The 23,892-nt window shown below is 42.1% G+C and overlaps 1 protein-coding gene across 10 annotated transcripts in view; it reads right to left on the bottom strand.

Annotated features, from left to right (window-relative positions):
• FGGY (FGGY carbohydrate kinase domain containing) overlaps positions 1-23,892 on the bottom strand; it is a 400,085-nt gene that overhangs the window by 115,064 nt on the left and 261,129 nt on the right. For all 10 annotated transcript variants that reach the window (XM_059374911.1, XM_059374919.1, XM_059374913.1 and 7 more), the window contains one exon: positions 11,705-11,812. In XM_059374911.1, coding sequence (XP_059230894.1) covers positions 11,705-11,812 — 108 coding nt within the window. The remainder of the gene's footprint in view (positions 1-11,704; positions 11,813-23,892) is intronic.

Here is a 23,892-nt window from a genome sequence, read left to right as displayed (position 1 = left end):
TGGGTTTCAATACTGAATGGTTCCTAAGAACAACAAACATTCCTGAAAGAAAATGTAAACCTTTTTTTTTTTTTCCTCCCACAACTTTACTATTAACTTGTGATAGAACAACTTTACTTACAAGTGGACAAATTCTGACTTAATCCAGAGCTAATTTAGTCAGTTTCATTCAAATCATTCAACATCAAAGTTAATAGCTTTGTGCATTTTTATACTTTGTTAATTAACTCACTTATTGGGGAAACTAATATGATATGTGGCTACCCTGTGCTAGGCTAGATATGAAGATAAACAGAAGTCATTGCTCTCACAGAGCTCTGCTTGTCAGTGGAAAATGAGCATGCCAATATTCAAATATGGTCTCGACTGATTAGGCTCTTCATAGATTCTGCAAAATGTTTACTGAACATTTACTCTGCTCTAGTCATAGTAAGCACAGCCATAGAAAGGCACCTCAAGACTTCATACAAATACTACTCCAACTTCTGGATGATCTCTGAATTGCATTATAAGTAGCCCAGCTGAAGCTGAAAGAACTCAACAGAGATTTCAGTAAGTGCTCATCACAGGAAAGACAAAACTTGAGAGTTTGAGTTTGACCAAATAAACCAACTGTTAAAAAAATACTCTTCAGCGGAATAAGAATAACCCAGTGTCTCTCCAATATATCAATCATAATGTTCAAGATATGATCTCAAATTGCTAGCCATATAAGAGGGAAGGAAAATGTCATCTATACTTAAGAGAAAAGCCATTTAATAGCTTATGATCCTGAGATGACACAGATGCTAGAAATAGAAGGCAAGAATTCAACAGTTTATCCTAGATTTGTCTCCTGTGGCAAGGCAAACAAAAGCAAAAATAAACTCTTGGGACTCCATCAAAACAAAGAGTTTCTGCACAACAGAAAAAACAGTCAACAAAACTGAAAGAGGACCTACTGAACAGGAGAAGATATTTGCAAAAGATGTCTCTGATAAGGGATTAGTATCCAAAACATATAAAGAACTTATACAAATAGGTGAAGGGGATTGAGAGTACATCTAGCTTCATGAGCACTAATATATGGAATTGCTGAATCACTATATTGTATACCTAAAACTAAGAGAACACTACGTTAACTACACTGGAATTAAAATAAAATAAAGAACATATACATATATTGCTAAGTGAAATGTGAGTGAGAGAAAGACAAATACCCTATGTTTTTACTCATATGTGGAATTTAAGAAACAGAACAAAGGGGAAAAAAAGACAAACAAAAAACCAGATTCTTAACTATAGAAGATCAAACTGATGGTTACCAGAGGGAAGGTGGGTGGGGAGTGGGGGGATGGGTGAAACAGGTGAAGGGAATTCAGAGTACACTTATCATGATGAGCACTGAGTAATATATAGAATTGTTGAATCACTGTATTGTACACCTGAAACTAATATAACACTGTATGCTAACTATACTGAAAATAAAAAAAAATAAAGAGAACAAAGTCAACATGAATAAAAATTCATCATACATCCAAAAAAGGAGGCGAGGTTAGAAGAACACTATAAAGTTGTTGCTTGATCTGAGCACTAGTATGTTTGGACATTGTTGTATGTCAATAAATACTGCTTAAATATCATTGCACACCTTAATAAAGAAATAAACATATAAATAAATAAATAACAAATAAATTTAAAACATGAAATCGATGGTTTAGTAATGCTTTTTGGGATATAAATGATAATATTCTCATAATCAGTAAATAGATAAGAAACAAAAACTATTAAAAATGGAAATTCTACTACTGAAAAAGGCAATATCTGAAATATTTAATGAATAGGCCTCACAGCTAATTGAAGATCATAGAGGAAAGAGTCAATGAACTTGAAAACAGACCAACAGAGACAGTATCTAATTGTGAGAGGAAAGAGCGGGGAGGGACAGAGCAAGGGGGGAGGAAAGGGGTGACAGGCAGAGGGGGCTAGAAGGAGACAGAGAGAGAAGTCAGAGAGGTAGAGAGACAGAGAATGAAAAAAAAAAAAACCATTCCTTCACAGGCTTGTGGGACAATAGCCAAGGGTCTCATATATATGCAACAGGAGTCAGAGGATGAAGAATAAGAGCAATATGTGGCCTTGGTACTGAGGTAGGGCTGTTAGTATGGGTACGAACTGAGATGCCCATATATAATACAGACATACCCTCTGATGATATTCAGGGGAAAATATACAGTTTCATCCTGCAGGGAAAATACCTCAGCCAGGGGTGGTACTGGCTCTTGAGGACCAACACTACTGTACTTGATACATGAAGATGTGCCGTGTCTACTGCCTGTAAACATTTGTCATATTGCTCCAACTTCGCAATACTAATGTTTCTTACTACTGCATTAGGGAATGTATTCTTGCCATGGCCACCACCTGTGCTAAGTTTATAATCACTTCAAATGCTGGGTCTATGGAAAGAACCCCTTCCTGAGACGGTCACTGGGAACCATAGTTCTAAGTATTTTCTTTTGTCTCATGGGTATATTAATCTTGTGTTGTTGTTTATATTGCTTCTATGGCATATGGATGCAATATTTATTTGTTTTTAAGAATAAATATTAACAATTTCCCCAACTTGGTGAAAGACAAAAATTTATAAATTCAAGAAGTTTAGCAAACCTGGGAAAAGAAGGATAAACCCAAAGACCACCACGTGTGGGCATACCACAATAAAAATAAAAGATTAAAAGAAAATCAAGAAAGTAGTAGAAGAAAAATTATAGACTCTAGACACAGGAAAAAGCCATACAAATGACGGTTGACTTCTCATACGAAACAAGGATTCCAGAATATAAAACAGTAACATCTTTAAGTGCTGAAGGAAAACAAAGAAAGAAAGAACCTGCCAACCAAGAATTCTATATTGAGCAAAAATATCTTTTGAGATATAAGGTAAAATAAATTCATTAAAAAAAAAAAAACTAAGAGAATTTTTTTTCTTTTTGTCAATATCTGTAAGAAAGAATAAATGCTGAAGGAAGTTCATCAGGCCAAAGGGAATACGAGACAGAAATTTAAATTTTCAGAAAGAAATTCAAAACCATGGAAATGGTAAATATGTAGGTAAATAGAAAAGATAATGTTTGTTTCTCAGATCTCTTTGAAATACATATGACTGTTACAGATATCCTCCCAAAATTCAGATGTGAAGCCCCAACCTTCCATGTGACTGTATTTGGAAATGGGGACTTGATGGAAGTAAATAAGGCTCTATGAGGTCATAAGGGTGGGGCCCTAATCCAATAGAAATGCTGTCCTCATAAGAAGAGCCAGGATCACCAAAGCTCGCTCTCTACATGCATGTACCCAGTAAAGGCCATGTGAGGACACAGTGGGAAGGCTGCTGACTGCAAGCCAGGAAGAGAGCTCACATGAGAAACTGTACTTTCTAGCACTTTGATCATGGACTTCTATTCTCCAAACTCTAAGGAAATGAGTGTTTACTGTTTAAGCGACCCGGTGGATGGTATTCTATTATGGCACACTGGACAGATGACTCCATTATTGAAAGCAGTTACTACATTGTTGGATGTATAGCATATGTAGGCATCGCACATACTATGACTACAGCATAAAGAGTTGGGGGGGTGACAAAGGGAACTCTAGAGTTGAATACTTTTTACATTTTACATGAAAAATATGTATATTTTACAATAAATACACATATAAAACATGTATATTTTACATAAATAAATATACATACAAAATACGTATATTTTACAATATACAGTCTAAGGATGAAAAGCTTAGGACATTTATTGTATGTCATTACTAAAAAAATCATTTAAAAAAGGAATTCAAAAAATCATGCCTGGAAAGCAAACAGGAGAATCCAAATGGAATTCTGAAAACTGAAAGATACCTGAATAATCCAAAAGATGGAAGAAAAGGAGAGAGAGAGAAACAAAAAAACCAGAACCACCACAGAAAACAAACAGCAAAATGGAAGACCTAAATCCAACAATATTCATCCTCACATTAAATCATGGAGAGTTTTCAACACTCTCAGTAAACATCAAAGATTACAAGATTGCAGAAAAGCGAGACCCAGCTACATCCTGTGTATAAAAGATGTACACTATCTCCATCCTAGACTGGGACAGAGGTGATGGTGCTTTGACTGATGGTGTTGGGAGTCAAGTTACAAAACTACCAAAACAGATGGAGTGGTGAGATACATTTCGGCATCAGAATCCATAGGAATTTCTGACTGGATGAGGGCAGAGAAGGGAAAGGAGGAGTAAGGAATTAATCCTAATTTTCTGGCTTTAATAAAAATATAAATGATGGTGGTCTTTACTCAAATGAAGACAAATACTTGAGGATCAAATAGAGACTGTATCAGTTACTAGAGTCAGAAGACCGTAATTCCAGAATCCTTCCTCCCTCTGCCTCCCTGACATCGAACCCATCCTCTCTCCATCGACAGCAATGCTATCCTTCAAAACCTTGATCTCTCTTCACTTCACATCCAATCCATCAAGAAACCTCATCATCTCCACCTGCAAAATATATCCCCAAACATGACCACTTGGTGACCACTGCCACCACCCTCAAGTTTCAAGTGGTTTACTGATACAGTAGCCTCTCTCTGGCACCCCTGCTGCCATCTCCCCCACCCCCACCCCACCATTTATTCCCCAGGGAGCAGGCAGCAGTCTGAATGAGCCTGTAAAAACCAAGTCCTGGGGCACCTGGGTGGCTCAGTGGGTTAAAGCCTCTGCCTTCGGCTCGGGTCGTGGTCCCAGAGTCCTGGAATCGAGCCCCACGTTGGGCTCTCTGCTCAGCGGGGAGTCTGCTTCCTCCTCTCTCTGCCTGCCTCTGCCTGCTTGTGATTTCTGTCAGATAAATAAATAAAATCTTTAAAAAAAAATAAAAATAAAAACCAAGTCCTACTTGGCCTGTGCTCATTCTTCTCCAGTGGCTTTCCATTTCACTCAGAAGTAAAAGCCAAAATTCTAACAGTGGCCAAAAATATAGCCCCATATTACCTCGTGAACTGATTCACAACTCTGATTTTGGCTCCATCTTTGTGGCCTTGTTTGCTATTTCTATAATATACTGCAGGCAGGCCATCCTCCCTCAGGACCTTTGCACTGGTTTTTCCCTTGGCCTGGTATGTCCTTCCCCTAGGTTTCCAAATGGCTAACTTCCTTCCCTTCCTTTTTATGTTTGCACGTCACATCAAAAAGGCCTACCGTAAGTAACCACCTTATTTAAAATTGCAAACTGTTCACCTGAACCCATAAACTTACTTCCTCTTTTATTTTATTTTATTTTTAAGATTTTATTTATTTATTTGACAGAGAGAGATCACGAGTAGGCAGAGAGGCAGGCAGAGAGAGAGAGAGAGAGAGAGAGGAGGAAGCAGGCTCCCTGCTGAGCAGAGAGCCCGATGTGGGACTCAATCCCAGGACCCTGAGATCATGACCTAAGCCGGAGGCAGCGGCTTAACCCACTGAGTCACGCAGGCGCCCCACTTCCTCTTTTATTTTTAACGACTTACACCATAAAATAAACTTTATTGCTTTCTCATTTTATTTATTTTGTAGGATCTGTCTTCTCCTGCTAGAATGTGAGCTTGACAAGAGGGCAGATTTTTGGAGTGAAGGGCAAGAGGAACTGTTTTATTCTCTGCCTATTTCTCACTCAGAACACTACCATGAACATCGTGTAAATAAGCATCCCTCCAAAGAGTTTAGATTTTTATTCTACAGATAACTTGGGAGGTATCAAGAGTGACAGGGTCAGGTCTATGTGCTTTCACCACAATCTTAAAAAGGATGTTGTGGAAAGTTTGTGTTCCTTCAAAATTCGTATGTTGAAATCCTAACCACCAGGGTGAATGTGCTCAGAAGTAGGACCCTTGGGAGGTGAGTAAGTCTGAGGGTGGAGGCCTCATGAACAGGATTAACACTGTTGCAAGGGTCGGAACGAACCAGAGTTCTCCCCTTCCACCATGTGAAGACACAAGGAAAAGTCAGCCCTCTACAAACCGAAATAGGTTTGCAGGAACCAACCTTGCTGCTACCTTGATCTTCGACTTCCAGCCTCAGGAGCTGTGAGGAATAAAGTTCTGTTGCACATATGCGCCCCCCCCCCATCCTCCCTGTCTATGGTAGTTTGTTCAAGTGGCCAAACTAAGACACAGGGCTTAGAGAATTGGAAGAAAGAAGGTAATCAGGGAGCTGTGCAGGAACTGTTTTATTCTTTGACCCGGGTGGGTATACAAAAAACAAACAAACAAACAAAAAACAGTGCAAGCCCGGGTGGGAGGGAAAGCAGAAACATTTTTAATGCAGAGCTGGTCTTTGTATCCACCAAGTCATTCAAATTAGCCAACGAACAATGCTGGGGACACACCTGTCTATACATACCTTCTGTCAATACTACACACATACATTTCCTTTCTCTCGTGGCCTTATGAAGCCTACCAACTGAATCTGCTTCGATGTACCTGAAAAGTCACACTAACTCACAATAATTGCTTCTCCAGGGACTGTATAAGACAAGTATAAGAAAAACTCAAAAATGTGGCTCCACAAAAGTCAGGTCCAGTTATAGAGAGATCTGGGTCTTGCAGTAGCTGACTTGGATTTGAATCAAGGCTTTCCCACTTACAACTATTAAGATCTTGATCAAGTTACCTCATTGTTCTGAACGTATTTATGCACTAGTAAAACTAAATCAACAACACTGACCACACAGACATGCTGTGCATATCAGAACGCTAAATCTTATTTTTTTTTTAAGATTTTATTCATTTATTTGACAGAGATTACAAGTAGGCAGAGAGGCAGGCAGAGAGAGAGGAGGAAGCAGGCTCTCCACGGAGCAGAGAGCCCAACGCGGGGTTCGATCCCAGGCCCTGAGATCATGACCTGAGCTGAAGGCAGAGGCTTTAACCCACTGAGCCACCCAGGTACCCCAGAACGCTAAATCTTAATGAAGGGCCTGAAAGTATTTGTCCCATAAAGATCATCTCAGGAGGCTGCAGGGGTTGTGCAATCTACTTCACGTGCTACGCTAACTTGTAATCATCAGGCCTGTATTCAACCTTCCCATTAGATGATAAGTTACTGGAGGACAAGAATCATGTGACTATTCTCGCCTGGCCCAGAGTCATCCCTGTCACATGATGGAAGGAATGAACAAATAAGGAGTTGAACTCACTATCTCCATCCATGCACAGTATGTGTCTAATCCAAGCTCTTCATACACCCACTTGTCGGGGACGGGTGGACTTCCTGAGGCTAGTCCCAGGCTGAGTGGCACTGGGGATAAAGCGGGAGAGAGGCATCTCAATGCACAAATGCTAACATTCTGAACACACTGCATTTTGCTACACGGTGACCCTGGGGCTCAAGTTCATAAATTTAAATTCTGGGTTCAAACAATTCAAAGGTGGGGTACCTGGGTGGCTCAGTTGGTTAAGTATCTGCCCTCGGCTCAGGTCACCAGTCCTGGGATCAAGCCCTACATCGGGCTCCCTGCTCAGCGGGAAGCCTGCTTCTCCTTCTCCCTCTGCCACTACCCCCTGTGTGGGCTCTCTGTCAAATAAATAAATAAAATCTTAAAAAACAAAAATAATTCAAGGGTAACCCCCACTCAAGCTCCATTATTCCAGAAAGCCAAAGCCACCACCGCTTTGGAAGAAGAGGCAGCTTAGGAATTTGACTTCGGCTCCTTATTGCACACCTCCCCCAATGAAAAGGACTCCAACCTCCGAGAGTGCCTGGAGAGAGGGATGGCCAAAGGCCAGCTGGAAACCAGCATCGGCATCTGGACGCAGTGACTGCATGGGCTGGTGTTCTATGGAAAAGGTCTGGGCAAAAAAGTGATGTTTTCTGCACAGCTATTCTGGAGAGAGTATTGACAAGCACGAGGCAATCCCTGCTGGGTGCCCGACCGAGGCAACTAAAATCAATCATCCATGGGCTGGAGGCATGTGCCCTTCTAAGAGGAAATGAGTGTCAGTGGCACAAGCTTGAAATGAGTGAAAAATGAATCCAAATCTCAGTCAATTGAAACTGCAAGAGTTCCAGAGCCAGAAAAGATCCTATTCTATTTTTTTTCCTTCATCCTGAAGTTAACCAGATGGAGATTTTTTTTCTTTTTCTTCTTTTTCCTTTTTTTTTTTTTTTTTTTTTTTTAAGTACCAAGCTATTCACATACTTGGAATGAAGAATTTGCTTTGGGATGAAATATTTTTTTTTTTTTTTAAATTGTAAAAATGAGACAAAATAGCTATTCCCCCCTCCCTCCCAAATCTAGAGTTTAGGTAATTTTTTCTTGTTTATTCTCTTCTTTCTCCTCCTTCCCTTCCCTCTTCCTCTACTTTCTCTTCTCTTCTGCTGCAGATGGTACATCTGTGTCTCTGTTTAGAATATACTGTGGACAATGTAATAATGGGACAGTTTCAGACCCAGCATTTCAGGCATGTGTGTTTGAAACAATGAACACAAAACATGCAACTTCCTCTCGCCGTGTTCTCCGTGAAAACAATGTTGTAAAACCAGAGATTAGAATTTCACAACAGAACAAACAAGAATAAGTAAATGGAAAGGAAGGGCAAATGTCAAAGGAGTCACATATAAAGGCCACTGACAATGCACCAGGGACCTCTCGGTTGTGCTTGCTCCCCTGAGTCTGCATTCTTCGTCTGTGTATTTGGATAATCACTGTACCTATTTCATGGGGATTCTGAGAGAATTAAATGAGATAGTATATGCCAAGCACTTGGCATCGAGACTGGGAAAGAAGCCTTCAAAATAAATATGAGGCATTGGGATTATTATGTATTCATAAGATTATGTATATAATTATGTAAGATTAATAAGGATTAATAAGATTATGTATATAAATCCTTTTCTCAGAACATTCTCAATAAGGTAGGATTTTTATTATTATCATCATTATTGTATTTATTTCATTTCTTTATTTTGTAGGCTGTTTCTGTCTCTTTGCTTGCCTCCCCTGGACTGGACTGCTGCTTTACTGGGCAGTTTCTTCTGTTCTTGATTCAGATTTTGCCCCATCAGGCTAGCTTTTGCTCTCTAAACTGCACAGGTCAATCACACCCACTTGTACGGCCCATGAAATATAAGCAGAATTGCCCAAAGTGGAGCTCCAAGGGCAGCTTGGTTGGTGATGGTGCAAAATCACTAACTAGAGGAAAGGCCACAATTCCCATGACTTCAAAAGTCACAGTAGACTATTATGAAGACTTTATTAATGGCCAAAAGGAGGTCACATTTTTTATTTAAATTCTGAAACAGGCATAACCAATTCTTCTCCACAAAGATATGTCATAATGTTTGGGCAAAGATGGCTTATATCCATAGCAACAGAGCAAACTTTGAGCCAAATACTGGGGAAAGTATTTCCAGACTGACACAGATGTTCAATTTGCATACTAAGTCTCTGAAAACCTGTTGATGGACAGCTTCATGAACAATGCACTCTGCACAAAGAACTGGTTTACTGGATCATTGTACTTGTTTTAAAAAAAAAAAAAATGCCTCTGGATTGTGCCCTCTATGAGTTCTGGGTCTGCAAAGGGTGATTATACCATGAGGCAGGGTTGAAACAGGCTATATTTCAGCAATGGGTTTTTATTATGTCACAGAAAGGGAATGGATATTTAAGTTAAACACTGTGTAAACACATGACACCTACTTCAATAAGACGATGCAAAGTCTGAGTCCCCTGGCACCTTCATAAGGCTATGTTGTCTTCTCAGTGTCTCTAGCATAGTGTTCTTACAGACCAATCAGATGTTCTTTCTTTTATAGGCACCGAGATTCCCTACTACATAAAGAGCTCCTCAAAACCAGAGCCCGCGGAGGTCTCGCTCATTGAATGCATCTCTGTGGCCGGGCACAGAACATGGGCTTCAATGCCAGCCACACACCTATGTTTCCACTGACTTTGAAAGAAAATTTGAGGCAGCTAAGTATAAAATAGCCATATACTAAGAAATGGAAAAAATGGGCATTTGCATCCAGAGTGAGCTTTGGATCTGATCAACTATCATTCAGTTGAACATTTGGAAGAGTTGGTATGGGAATGAGACCATAAACAGATGATGTGAGATTGGCTAACTGAACCTTGGTCTCCTTTTCCCTTGCGTTCCAATGGAATCCTTCCAAGGCTTGCTGATCTCCTGACCTCAGTTCTTATTAAGCACTGCCCTGGTCCTCATTCAAACCCGCATAGCTTTCTGTTTGTGGACTAACCGACTAAAACCGGTCTCCCCACCTTCAGCCATGTACCCTCAGGCCTTCTACTCAAGGCTGCTAGCCAGTCTGTCCACCTGAGACCTGAACATGAGCATGTACTCTTCCAACCTTGCACTGCTCTCCCTTGGTCTACCAGAGAGAGATCAGTTTCTTAGCATGTTCTCCAGTGACTTATGATGTGTTCCCTATCCAGCTCTCTAACTTTCATTGTCAGTCATTCTTCTAATAACAGTTTATGTCACAGCCTATGTGCCATAACCTCAAATATGCCTTATTATTTGTCACTCCCATATCTTTGTTCCTATACCAGTTCTCCTGCCTAGAGGAGTATATCTACCCTTCTTTGCCTGGTTGGTCTCTATTTACCTTTCAAGACTCAGCATAAATGCCTTATCCCCTGCCAAAAGTTTTTTTAGCTTTATGCCAACTCTGTGCTTTGTCCCTCTGGTACAATACTCATCTCGTTTTTATGGGTTTTCCATCTTCCCTATGAGACAACCCCACAAATTCACCAAATTTTTATCAACTACCTTCTATAAACCAGCCACTGAGCTAGATGCAAAGAAATGTCAGATATGGCCTTTGCCTTTAAGGAGCTCCTAGTTTTCTGGAAATGACAGATTAGTAAACCAATAAGAATAACAGAATATTCTAAATAGAGTTGTGTCTTGGGGTGCCTGGGTGGCTCAGTGGATTAAGCCGCTGCATTTGGCTCAGGTCATGATCCCAGGGTCCTGGGATCAAGTCCCACGTTGGGCTCTCTGCTCAGCAAGGAGTCTGCTTCCTCCTTCTCTCTCTGCCTGCCTCTCTGCCTACATGTGATCTCTCTCTCTCTGTCAAATAAATAAATAAAATCTTAAAAAAAAATAGAGTTGTGTCTTAAAGGACAAGTAAAATTATCCAAGTGGTAAAGAGCTTTCTGAGCAGGGAAAGAAAAACATCCAAAGGCACAGAAGAGTAGAATAACATAAGTCATGGGGAAGCTGCAGGTAGGGTAATCTAGACTCAGTGACAAGTACATGCGTGGGACTGGGGGGGATGGACCATGAGAATATGACATGCCCAGAAAACTATGTGAATGATATCCCCAAGGCTATGGAGAACCACTAACGGGTTTCAGCTGGTAAGTTAGTTGGTCCTTTTTACAAAGTAAAATACCACTTTCACTGTCATGAAAAAAAAAAAAAAGGATTTTTGTGTGAAAGATAGGTGACAAGATGGGTTAGTCATCATTGCCTGGACCAACATTTATTCCTTTGGCAAATGCATGCTGCCTATGCACCATATGTTAGGCGGTATGCTAAGACAAAGCTAAGTGTTCTGATTTAGGAGCCTGCAAATCTTCCAGATACTGGGTATATGGTTAACGTGACAGAATGGGCTGATCAAGACTATAAAAACATTTAGACCATACTGAGAAAGTGTCAACTTACCAGTTTTCCAGTAACGCTCTGACCACCTTCATTCAACCAGAACCCAGGGACCATGGCTGAGAAATAAGGGCCCCAGACACCCGGTACAAAAATTGGATCTTTGCTGATCTGAAAAGAAAGAGGCAAAGTAGATGAAAATAACTGATCCTCAGGGCGAGTAAGAAGCCTTAACCTCCTTCTATCTGATGTTTCTATGACTGTGAAATTCAACTTCCCATTAAATACCTTCTTTGAGGGGCACCTGGGTGGCTCAGGGGGTTAAAGCCTCTGCCTTCAGCTGAGGTCATGATCCCAGGGTCTTGGGATGGAGCCCCACATCAGGCTCTCGCTCAGCAGGGAGATTGCTTCCTCCTCTCTCTCTGCCTGTCTCTCTGCCTACCTGTGATCTCTGTCTGTCAAATAGATGGATAAAATCCTAAAAAAAAAAAAAAAACACCATCTTTGATAATAAAGTCATTCCTTCCAAAGGAAGGGCTTGGCTTCATCTCTGGAAGCCTTCCTGATAAATTTATTTAGATGTCAGGGTAGCAAAAGAGATCATTTTGGAAAGAAACTGATGAGACACTTCCTTGTTGGCTCCCTCTCTGTGGCAGACTCATTGCAAAAATGGTCCCCAATCTCTACCCTCCATGTATCCAACCCCTTTCCAAAGCGACTTGGCAGCTCCTCTCATTGATGGCGGAGTCCCCATCCCTCGAATCTGGGTCAACCTTGTGCCTCGTTTTGGCCAACAGAATGAGATGGAAGTGACACTGCACCAGTTTTCCAGGCTTAGGCCTCAAGAGGACTGTATGCTTCTATTCTTCCTCTTGGTTCTCTACCTTTGCCAGAAGAGCCCAGAGTAGCTTGCTGGACAGAAGGACAAGCAAGTGATGTCTCCCATATACGAAGCAGCCCAAACAAGATCAGCAAATCATCCTAGTCAACCAGTACTAACAAGCCCAGATCACCAGAATCACCCAGTCAACTGGTAGACCTGTCAACAAAAATACATGACTTGTTTTACATCACTGAAGACTGTGTGTTTGTCATCTAGGATTTCCATGGTGAGAGATAACTGATACATTCCCTTCCTTCACAAATACTCACTAGTCACAACTAACAGCATGCTATCTCCCTTAATTGGGTGCTGGAGATACAGAGATGAATCAGAGTTCCTGTCTTCAAGAAGCTACCTATCGAGAGGGGAGCTCTACAAGTAAGCAGACAAATAGGATACAGTGTGGTCTACAGGATGATAAAGAGAAAACACAGAATGTTATGGAGGGACAGAGCATGCAAGGCATGGATGGTCTTAGAGAACAGGACATAGACCAGGCATGCATGCTAGGTCAAGGGAATGGCTTGAACAAAGCCATGTAAGTGAGGGAGAGGTTCTTAGGATTCAAGACACTGTATTCCACAGAAGTTCTTTCAGGTGTCAGGAGAATACACCAAGACACGAACCAGGTCAAACAAGGATGGACCACGTGTTACCTCATCTGAAATGGTACATGCCTCTCATCCTGCCCATCTAGCAGGGACGTATATTTCTGGTTGTGGAGGCATGTAGTTCAAGGGTGGGGAAGAGAAGGGAGTGAAGCATACTAGGTCTACTCCCACATGTCTTCTGGACAGGTAGCAAATCCATTCATTTATCCTACAAATATTTATTCAGTCCTTATTATATATCTGGTACTATGTCACATCCTGGCGATATTGAATTGAACTGAATATTCATGATTTCTGTCCTCATGAAATTTGTAGTCCAGCATTTTGACACTGGAACAAGCTTTCTTTAAATGTCTTCACCCGCACTAATCCAGTTCCCTTTTTACTAAACTTGTGAGTCTTCAAAGCAGTAGGATTTCCAACCCTCAGATATGAAGAAAATGAGGGAAGGCAAGGGAACTACACAACACTGTCAACTTTAAATCTTGTGAAATAATATAATTTACAAAAAGGGACGTTTAACCCCTAAAATAGAAAGAATGTCAGGGAAAAAAAGAAAGACTTTTACAAGAAAAGACAGTTTGGCTTGCAATGCCATATTCATTCATTTTGTGGTTGGTTGAATAGGTATTTCCTGAATTCCCTCTGTGGTACAAGCTGGTGCCAGGCACTGGCAATGAATATGAAACAAAGCAGCATAGTCCCTGTCCTCATGAACCATTCTGTCTTGAAATGGGATCAGATGAGAGTGGCCCATCCTTCAAGTTTGGCTGGGAATCTCCTAAGTTTAACACTCAAGGTCTTATGTCCTAGAAAACCCTGCAGTCCTGGGCAAACAGGACAAATCTTTGGATACCCCAGATAGCTATTAATCAGATCCTTACACAGATGTGTAATTATAAACTGTGATAAATAAATGAATGAAAATCAAAAGGTATTATAAGGGCAAATAAGTGAGGTACCTAATTTAGTCTAGGGGTCTCGGAAGGCCTTTTTCAGGAGGCAATATCTGAATTAAGATGTAAACCACAGACAGAAGTTACTCAGTAGGTGTGAGGGTGTGTGTGTGAATATACATATGATTGTGTATAAGCATGTGTTTGTGTATGTGTATATGATACAGAGACTATTCTAGCCAGAAGGAGCACACACTAAATGGTCTTTGTTTTTGTCACTTTGTCTTTGCTCATAAAAATTGATCACATGCCGGGCCTAGACACTACTCATCCCAGAGTGGCTCTGGGGTGGATATGATAGCTCATATTCACAACCACTTAGGACCCAGTGTTTGAACAGGAAGATGGATAGCCACCAAAGTCAAATCATCTCCTGTCAATGCCCTGCACCCCTTCCCTTCCAGAACTCTTGGCCCCATTTGATAGATTAGTCTCAAAGAGTTTGTTGTATAAGACCTCTACAGTCACACAGTAACCACCCAAGGCAGGATCTGAACCCAGGCAGCTGTTGCCCTCAAATCGTATGATATGTTTTAATTTTAACTCATACACATAAATTGCTTTGGAAGGTCACGCATCACCCCCTACCTCCACCCCATCTCACAATTTCTTTAAGCTTGTTGCTGAGTCAGCCAGGGCAGAGCTTCACTGGAAGATGAGGGTATGCTGCTCAGAAATGTCAGGTGAAGGCTCAGCCTGGCTCTGTCCTAGGGAGAGGTTTTGAGCTGACTCCTGTTTGTGCTCACTCCTTTGCAATGGCACATGCTTCTCATCAGACATCTGAGTAAAGCAAGGAAACCAACACACAAAAAAGTTTCCCAGAGCGTTTCCAATCGCCTCTAAACCCTGTGCTCTTGGAGAAAACAAGTAATTGTTTTGACGGGGGGGGGGGGGGGGAACACATTTGTATATTGCTGTGTGCTTTAATTCTTTGCAATAAACCTAAACATTTAAAGATATTTTTGTGAAAGCTCTTTCTCATGCCGATGGCTATCTTGGCCTGGAGGCTGTTCTGTTACCCAAAGAAGGGAGTTCATTTTACTCCACTGATAACAACTGTCTGTAGAGGACATTGATTTCCTAGTCATAGCAGTGCTATTGGCAACAAGAGTCAAGATTGACTGGGTACTTACTAAAGGCCTCCTTCCAAGCATATTATAGGAATTAAACCACGTAACCCTCATAAAATCCCCGAGGGAAGATTTCATCACAATTTCTATTGAATAGATGTGTAAACTAAAGCAGAGAGAGTTTAACTCCATGTCCAAGGTTATAAAAATGCAAAGCAGCCAGGCACCACACTCTGCAGGTTCTAAATTTGTCTCTGCCAAAGTATGGTCTTATTTTTAGGCTACCATTGCTTCTTTGAATCCTTCTTAGGCTCCTAAGGGCAGAAAGCAAGGGCCATCACACAGCCAACACAGACTCTTTCAAATGGAACAAACCTTCTGGCCTTGACGACAAGTCAGGGAATCTGCATTTCTAAAAAGCTTTTGAAACATTTTCCCCAACAGGCTTATGAAGGGCGGAGGAGCGAGTGTGGGTTGAGTCTAAGACCTATCTTGATTCTATTCCAGCCTGCTGTATTCTAGCCAGGTGATCTCACACAACCTCATCTTTCTGGGCTTCAGTTCCCTCAGTTCAAAAAAGGGAGGACTGATACAAACGTTGGAGGACTTTGGTGAAGACAGAATAAGCCATCAACTACAAACAGCTAATTATATGTTTAATACCAAATACACATTGGTTCTCCTTGAAATAAAGCTTATGATGGAATAGTCAGGGGACAGAGTTGAATGACCACAGTCAAAAGTAATTATGGCCTGGTAAGAAGGTCTCTAGATTGGCCCGTGGTCTGATTTAGTGAATATGCTAAACAATGAAGTAGACATGATTCAGAAGAAAAGCTTATCACGTTTTCAGAGGATATAAATGTGGCCGGATATTATGCTCCACATGATAGAATACGTTCAAATCAAGATTCAAATTCAAAACTACTTCTAAGAGCTAGGACATTAAGCAAAATACAAGAAACTAGTTAACATTTGTTGAATTGTATGGTTAAACCTTCATACTTAAAAGGTACTAGAAATATTCTCTTCCATAATACTCTTTCTCATGGGTGGTAGCACATGAGTATTCAATTTGGTAGGGTTTGAAGCACCATGTAGACTTTTGCTATATTCTTTAATTATGTGTGATATAAATAAAATTATAGAGAACTGCTATAAAACAAAACATTTGGTTGCTCACTATATGCCAGGCACTGAGATTAGGATCAAGCTTATAAAAATGATGAAGTAAAATAATAATAACAATGATAATCACTAATAAGGAAGGCATGACCCGTTTCCACAAAGAGCTCCTCGTCTAACTAGGGGTCTGACAAGCGGTGGAAATGTATAAATTACAAAAAAAGTGTGTAAAGTACTACGGTCAAGTTGGGGAGGGCAAGCGTGGTAGAAACCCAAGCTGCAGGCACTTTCCGGAGGTGGTCACGTGTGAGCTGTGTGAGCCAGGCCCTGAAGGAGAAGTAAGTGTTTCCTCAAGTCAAGAAGGAAGGCAGCCTGGGTGGAAACAACTGTTTCCAGGCTGGGCTCACACTCATTTTGGTTTTCATGAGATCATATAGCTCCTAATTCTACTTTAATGTAAAGGTCATAAGGTTGAAGGATAGGTATATTTTTGTACCAATACACCCTACTGTTGGTCAAAAATTCAATTAAAAAAAAAAAACACGGTTTTTGAAAAGGTAAAGAGTCTCAGTGAAGCCACTCTCTAAGTCAGGCAATGACAGTAAGAAATAATAGTACAGAAATAAGGGTAACAATAAGAAATAATAAAAGAGTAGTTGCTAACAATTACTGCAGGCTTACAACATGCCAAATACTCTCTTAGGCTCTTTACAGACATTCTAGCATTTAATACTCATGACAACCCAGTGAGGTAAGTCCTATCATTATACTAACCCCTCAAACGAGGAAATCTAATGGAGGAGGTCAGATGGCTAGTATCGAAAACAGGAGTAACTTCAGATCCAAACAAGATCCAGGCTATGAACTTATTTCCCTCTGCAGATCCTACTTTCCTCATCTATAAAATAAACAGATTGGATGAGAATGTTTAGTATCTCCTTTGTCTTTGAGATTATCTAAGATTCCATGAAGCTGAGTCATTCCTCTCCAGTTGGCCAATCAGAATTCTCTGGCACGCTATTTCAACACATACTCTGCCCGGTGGCTCAGGGGATCCCACTCAGTGGTCTCTTGGGGCTTCTCTAAGCATCAACTTTGCCCAGCTACCCCCGTGACCATGTCCAGGACTACCAGGGGCCTTTCTTGATGACTGACACTATGTATCTAATATATTTAAGGGCTACTACCCATAATATTTGACACTCACTGAGCAAATACTCAGCAAATATTTCTTGGATACACACGAAGTTCAAACTATGGCTTCAAATATGAAGAGACACAGAAAGATAGGCATCAGAGGCATGTATCATCCCAAGGTTTGCAAGCTAGTAGAAGTTAAGGTACGCAATGGGCTGGGGGGAACTCAGGTATGAAGTGATTTCTAAGTTTATATTTGTATTGAAACATGCAATTACCCTAGATAGTACATGGAGTCCAACAAGCACAGCCCATGTGATAGCTGAAGACAAAGGCATGAGGAGGGTAGGCCAACTACCCAGGATCACAAGGAAAAGAGATGGTCGAGCAGGAATTAGAAGCCTCTCTCCGTTTGTCCCGGCCTCTTCATGCCTGTGCCCAGGCTGGCTCTATGCGTGGATGCCACTGGCTACATTTCACCAAAGGCTACGCTCTTGTCAGCTGAGTTGCCCTGCAGTGCCTGCTCACACCTCTTGCTGGGAGAGATGACTGGGCTCTGAGCAGGGAGCCACTCTAGCAATTTCCATTCTGCCTTGCCCCCACCCCATCACCCCGAGGTTGGTCTAAACCTCTGGCAGGGGCAGCAGGCAGGCTCCAGGCGCCAGTGGTCCTGGGAGGGAATAGGAGGTTTTGTTTTGAGTGCCTCCAGCCAGGTTGGGAATTTCAGAGGGTAGCCGCAGGCATGTGTGGGGCTGAGTATTTCCGTGGTGGCTCATCTCTCCCTCCAAATGGACTGTGCTATCGTCTTACTAGAAAAAAACCATTTATACACATTCCAGCCAACTTCCAACTCACTACACAGTACAAAAAAGAGCACAGAGAATGTGGTTTTTGAATGGAGCTCTTAGCCTTGACCTCAAGTTCTGTACTTCTCAGATGAAATTGTAATGAGTTGTTTGCCTCTCTTACGAAATAGTGAGGAGATACCTCTTAGCTCAAAGACAGTGAACATGACTTAGTAATGTGAGCACAGACCTTGGAGTTAGAAAAACCTGAGTTTCAATTCTGGCTAGGCTGTTTATTAGCCATGTGCCTTTGAATTTGTCTGAGACTCGGTTTCCTCATCTATAAATGGGATAATCTCACCTCCCACAGAGTTCTATGTGAGTCCTAAGTGGTATAATGTGTATAAAGATCTTAGGACATAATATGCTCTCAAGAAATGTGAAATAACAGATGGTTTAACTCTATTTCCTTTTGGGACAGTGGAAGGATCTGGAGTCCCAAGTCCTGGGTTCAGGTCCAGGCTCTACTCCTTCTTAGTTCTGTCCCTTTGGGAGGTTCTCCTTCCTCTTCCCTCCCGGACTCACTCATCCATGCTTGTCATTCACCACATCCCATGGGGTCAGACCATCTACTCCCATGGATGCAATGACAATTTTTATGCTGTTGAATCCCAAACTGTTCTCCTAAACTCAGTCTTTGCTGTTGAGTTCCATATTGGACACTTGACCTGGATGTCTAATCAATGTGTCCAAAACAGAACCCTCTATCCTTCCTCCCAGGGATGCTCTTGTGCTGGGGTCCCTGTCTTCCCATCTACCCAACCACTAGGATACCATTCTTTTTTCTTTTTTTAAAAATTTTTAATTTATTTATTTGACAGACAGAGATCACAAGTAGGCAGAGAGGCAGGCAGAGAGGGGGGTAGGGGAAGGAGGCTCCCTGCTGAGCAGAGAGCCTGATGTGGGGCTTGATCACACCACTCTGGGATCGCAACCTGAGCTGGAGGCAGAGGCTTTAACCCGTGGAGCCACCCAGGCGACCCTAAGATACCATTCTTAACCTTATGCGGAGTCATCTTTCTCCTCTGCCCCACATTAGGCCTTAAATACTGTCAACTCTATTTTTTAAACAAAGCTTGTTTCTCCCCATTGCTATATTGCTCTAGTTCTTTATCATCTCTTGCTTGGATTAGTGCAGTAGTAACTAAGCTGGTTTCTCTGTCTCAAATCCTGCCCTTCTCCTGCACCCCCAAAAACCCTGCTCAGAGAATTCAACTTCCTTACCTCCAATACAATGATCCTTCTAACACACAAACCTAATTATAATTGTATCACTCCCTTACATGCTTTAGGACTTCCCCATGGCATATGAGACCTTTCTGACCTGGCTTTTATCTATATGTCTTAACTTATCACACATGGTACCATTTCTTCACAGTATCGTCATTTTTATTCCAACCAGCCCATCACAGCCTAGAAATTCCCCCAGCTGTGCCATTTTCTTTCTCATCTCTATGTCTTGATAAATGCTCCTCTTTCTGTCTAAAAGGCATTCCTTCTGACCTTCCCCTGACTAACTCTTCCAAGTCCTTTTATAGGATTTAGCTGAATACTATCTGCTCTGGGAAGCTTCTCTAAACCCTGACTGGCTGAGTTCTTTCTTCTTACATCTTCCTTTACCCTCTGTACTTCTATACTGTCAGCTGTCACAACATATGTTATATGTGTTCATATACATACCTGTATCTATAAATTGCATATAATGTGTATTTAGTATATAAGATGCATATAAAATGGTTTTTTTTTAAGATTTTATTTATTTATTTGACAGAGAGAGATCACAGTAGACAGAGAGGCAGGCAGAGAGAGAGGGAAGCAGGCTCCCTGCTGAGCAGAGAGCCCGATGTGGGACTCGATCCCAGGACCCCGAGATCATGACCTGAGCCGAAGGCAGCGGCTTAACCCACTGAGCCACCCAGGCACCCTATAAAATGTTTTATAAACTAAATCACCCACTGCAGCACACGGCTAAAGTTATGAACAATGTCACTGATATTCGGAGCAACAATAGCACAGGACACATGTTCAATCACCTATAAGTAGCACATAGTTCATAAAACTCAGGCTTGCCAAATTTTCTTGTTCTCTGTTTGGAGGTTTCTGAAAGGTTAAGAGTCCTCAAGTAGAGAGTATGCCCTTTCTAAAAATCCAATCCCCTTATTTGAGTTTAAGCAAAACAGGAAGACGTGAAACCTGTCCACAGGTATCTCCTGGGCCGAGCAGTTCAAGCTGGCAGGCAGGGAGGGCACTGAACGGGTTTGTCACCCAACCAAACAGTCCCCAAATTTGGGATGGAGGGAGGCAGCCCAATGCTGCTTGCAATGTCCTGAGTTATTTGCCAACTATTTTGGACTCGCTAAACCTCGAATTCCTTATTCTTCATCATTTTGAAATCCGTATGTGATCACAATAGAAACTTAATCCATATGCTTCTCATTCGCATACACTTAACGGACACCCAAAGTTGCTTTGCAAGAGACGGAGGAGCCATGAAAACTTTGGGGACTGCCTAAGATCTCCCACAATTTTGTCTCCCTTGCAGATAAGAAGCCACCCTTGGCCTCCTCTATACAGATGCCTGACTGGCTCCAGGGAGCTCAGACCAGCTTGAAAACTCCAAGAGCTGTGGGACCCCAAATATGTAAAAATCATAGCTTGCATCTTTTTCACAGCCTAAACAATCTGTGATGGGTAAACAATTCCTGGTGGATCCCATGAGTCAGGGAGGAGTGGATGGTGGCATGGGTGGGGGAAGGGGAGGCAGCGAGTGAGAGGAGAGAGGGCACCCTTTCTGTGTGCCGGTCACCAGATGGACTCTTAGTTCTGTTTCAATGTCACATAGTGACCTGGACTCTTGGTGTCAGAACCGTGTCTTCTATTTCTGCCACAACCCCAGGAATGAGCAGAGGACTAATCAAGTGCTTCTCAAATATGACATAACCAATGTCCTCCTTTGATTCTGAGCCAGCTGTTAGGGAAAACAGCTCTCCCTGATAGACTTCAGTTAAAAAGATGCCTCCGGCAGCCTTAGAGACAAGGCTGATAAGCAGGTGCAGGCAAGGATGACACAGCCTTTCCCCTGTAACAAGCACATGGCACCCAACCCACAGTACCTCTCCCAGATAGCCCTGATTTCTGACCGCTGAACTGCAGACACTTTCTCCTCCTGCTTGGCTCCTGATTGGCTTCTGAGCTTCCCTTGTTATGACTTTTTGCTTTGATACCACTGTCTAGTCTCAGATATTGTCTCATAAATCTGACCACAGATTGAGAGACTGGTCTGACTCTCCATGTTTAGTCCTAAGTTGCTGTATGTCATCAATCCTCAGGGTGTTCATCTGAAAAATGGGACAGATAGGACCTCTTTTATAGACTTGTAAAGATTAAATGTGGCATAGTCTATTATAGGCCTTGGTACAGTGCCTGGTACATTCAGTGACCCAGGGAAATGGAGCCTGTCCTAATATCATCACCCTTATACTGGCCAAGCTGCACTTCTTATTTATGGACCAGATTACAGAGAGGCATTTAATTTTCAAAAGTAAGATCTGACACCATCTTGACTAGAATTCCGAAGCAGGGTACAGGGTTTGTATTGGCTCTGGAGAAGAACGAGATAGGAATCAACAGGATCATTCAAATGAATTAATTTCTATTTGGAAGATCTAGGAGTGGGAACCAATACAACTGAGACACACCCTGTTAACAGAGTATGGGATAAAGGCAAAGAGAACCTTGGCTAAATTATATTGGGGCCTCATTTGAAAAAAGTCAGAACTGCTGGGCATACTCATCAATCGCTGCCTTCCCAAAACAACCTCCTCCTCTCTTCTCAGGTTTAGCTCAGGGAATCTGGGACATGTCCATACAAGTCTGGACCTGAAGGATCCCAATCTTCAGAACTCTCTCTGCACTTGTGGCCTAAAACATGACAAGAAGGCAAAAGGGGCCAGGCAAAGAGAACTAAAAACTCTGCATACACACCTGTGTCATCCCAGAGTGAAGGACTGCGAAAGTACCAGAAACTGACCAGTGTTTATCGAGTAGTAATTAGGGTGAAGGACTTCATCCCTCCCATCTTCTCTATGACAAAGCAGGTTGCCAGCACATTAAGAAATCATGATGGTTAGATGAGAGGAGGTCAGGAGAAAGATGGAGAGAGAGGGTGGGAAGCCCATGTACTTTGGTTACCTAAGAAGTCACCAGGGACAGCACATAAGGGGCACATGGGCCAGAACGTCCATGTCAGACAGCGAGCCGGGCCCCCTTCCTGCTGTCGCTGGGCCAGGCCTCAGAATCCATCCCAGATTCGCAGAGCGCCTGGATGCACTTCTATAGTTCCCACACGGGGCACTGTTACCTCCATTTCCCCCACCTGAGATGCTGAGCCAGCCCATGTCCCCCAGCTTCGATGAGAACTGAGTTTCAGAGACATTAGGAGAGTTCCCAGGCTCACCAAGAGGGCAGAATCAGCTCTTAGACACATATCTGGCTCGAGTCCACAGGCTTTCTGAGACTTTTTTTTTTAAGAGAAAAAAGGCTATAAACAGGCAAGGCAAGGACAGAGAAGATAGCACCATCTTCAACATCTAGTCTGGGGCCGGCCCAGTGACCCTCGTACCCTGAGGGGAAGATGTCCCCTGAAAAGTCAATGGACATGAGGGGATTTTCCTTCGTCAAGAGGGAGAAAGAGAGAGAGAGAGAAGGAAAAAAAAAATCACACATTCCAGAGGGAAAAGGTATCTTTTCCCTCTTCTCCATATTCAACAGCAGTTCCTTGAAAAGGCTAAGTGACTCTCATGTTAAAGAAAAAAAAAAAAAAAGGAAAGATTTAAAAATTGCTTCCTTATTTGAACGAGTCCCTGTGAAAAAGAAACGGCCCACAGAGGTAAGGAGACTAAAGGAAGAAAGGGCACTGAGAGGGAAAGCAGATCCTGGGGGGTTGCCCTCAGCTTACAGTCTATAAAAGACCACGCTAATAAGTAAGATATGTAAACACTGCGGCACAATCAGAAACAAATGAAAGGAGGGACTGAGAGGAACAGTGTTTGGCTGTGGCCCAGGGCCAGGAGGCAGCTTTTGTTATGAATAGATCATCTGCCTGTGAAACAGACCTGATTTTAACCCTTGGCGGAGGCGACCCAGTGTGTAAGAACGTATCGGGCCCATCTGGACTTCCTTAGAGAGAAGGGGGAAGAAAAGGGGGTCACAGGGAAGAAAAAAGGGGGTAAAAACAGCTATCTGTGAAATGCTATGACACGATGTAGGGCAGGGTTATGGTTCTGTGAGCGTGCTTTAAACAGTTTCTGTGTTATTAATCAGTAACACATGGAGCTCACAAAATAACAAATGACAATTATAATGGCTTTTTTTTTTTTTTTTAAGGCATTACAGGTGAATGGATGGGAGTGGGGTGTGGAAGGGAGGGAAGGCAGCTAACACAGGCCAAGCACCTACTAAGAGCAGTTTTATACACATCCTCATGCATAATCTTCACGACAATCCAGCCATTTCCTTCGGTTTACAGATGAAGAAAGGGTGACTCACCCAAGTTCAAAGACACGTTTATGGTCATATAAGTGCCAAGTGGCAGAAGTGACTGAGTCAGTCTGATTCCGAAGGCC

The sequence above is a fragment of the Mustela nigripes genome, chromosome 14, assembly GCF_022355385.1.
Source record: "Mustela nigripes isolate SB6536 chromosome 14, MUSNIG.SB6536, whole genome shotgun sequence".
Lineage (NCBI taxonomy): Eukaryota > Metazoa > Chordata > Mammalia > Carnivora > Mustelidae > Mustela > Mustela nigripes.
The sequence above is the reverse complement of the archived record's forward strand: the minus strand, read 5'-3'. Positions and strand labels throughout refer to the sequence as shown.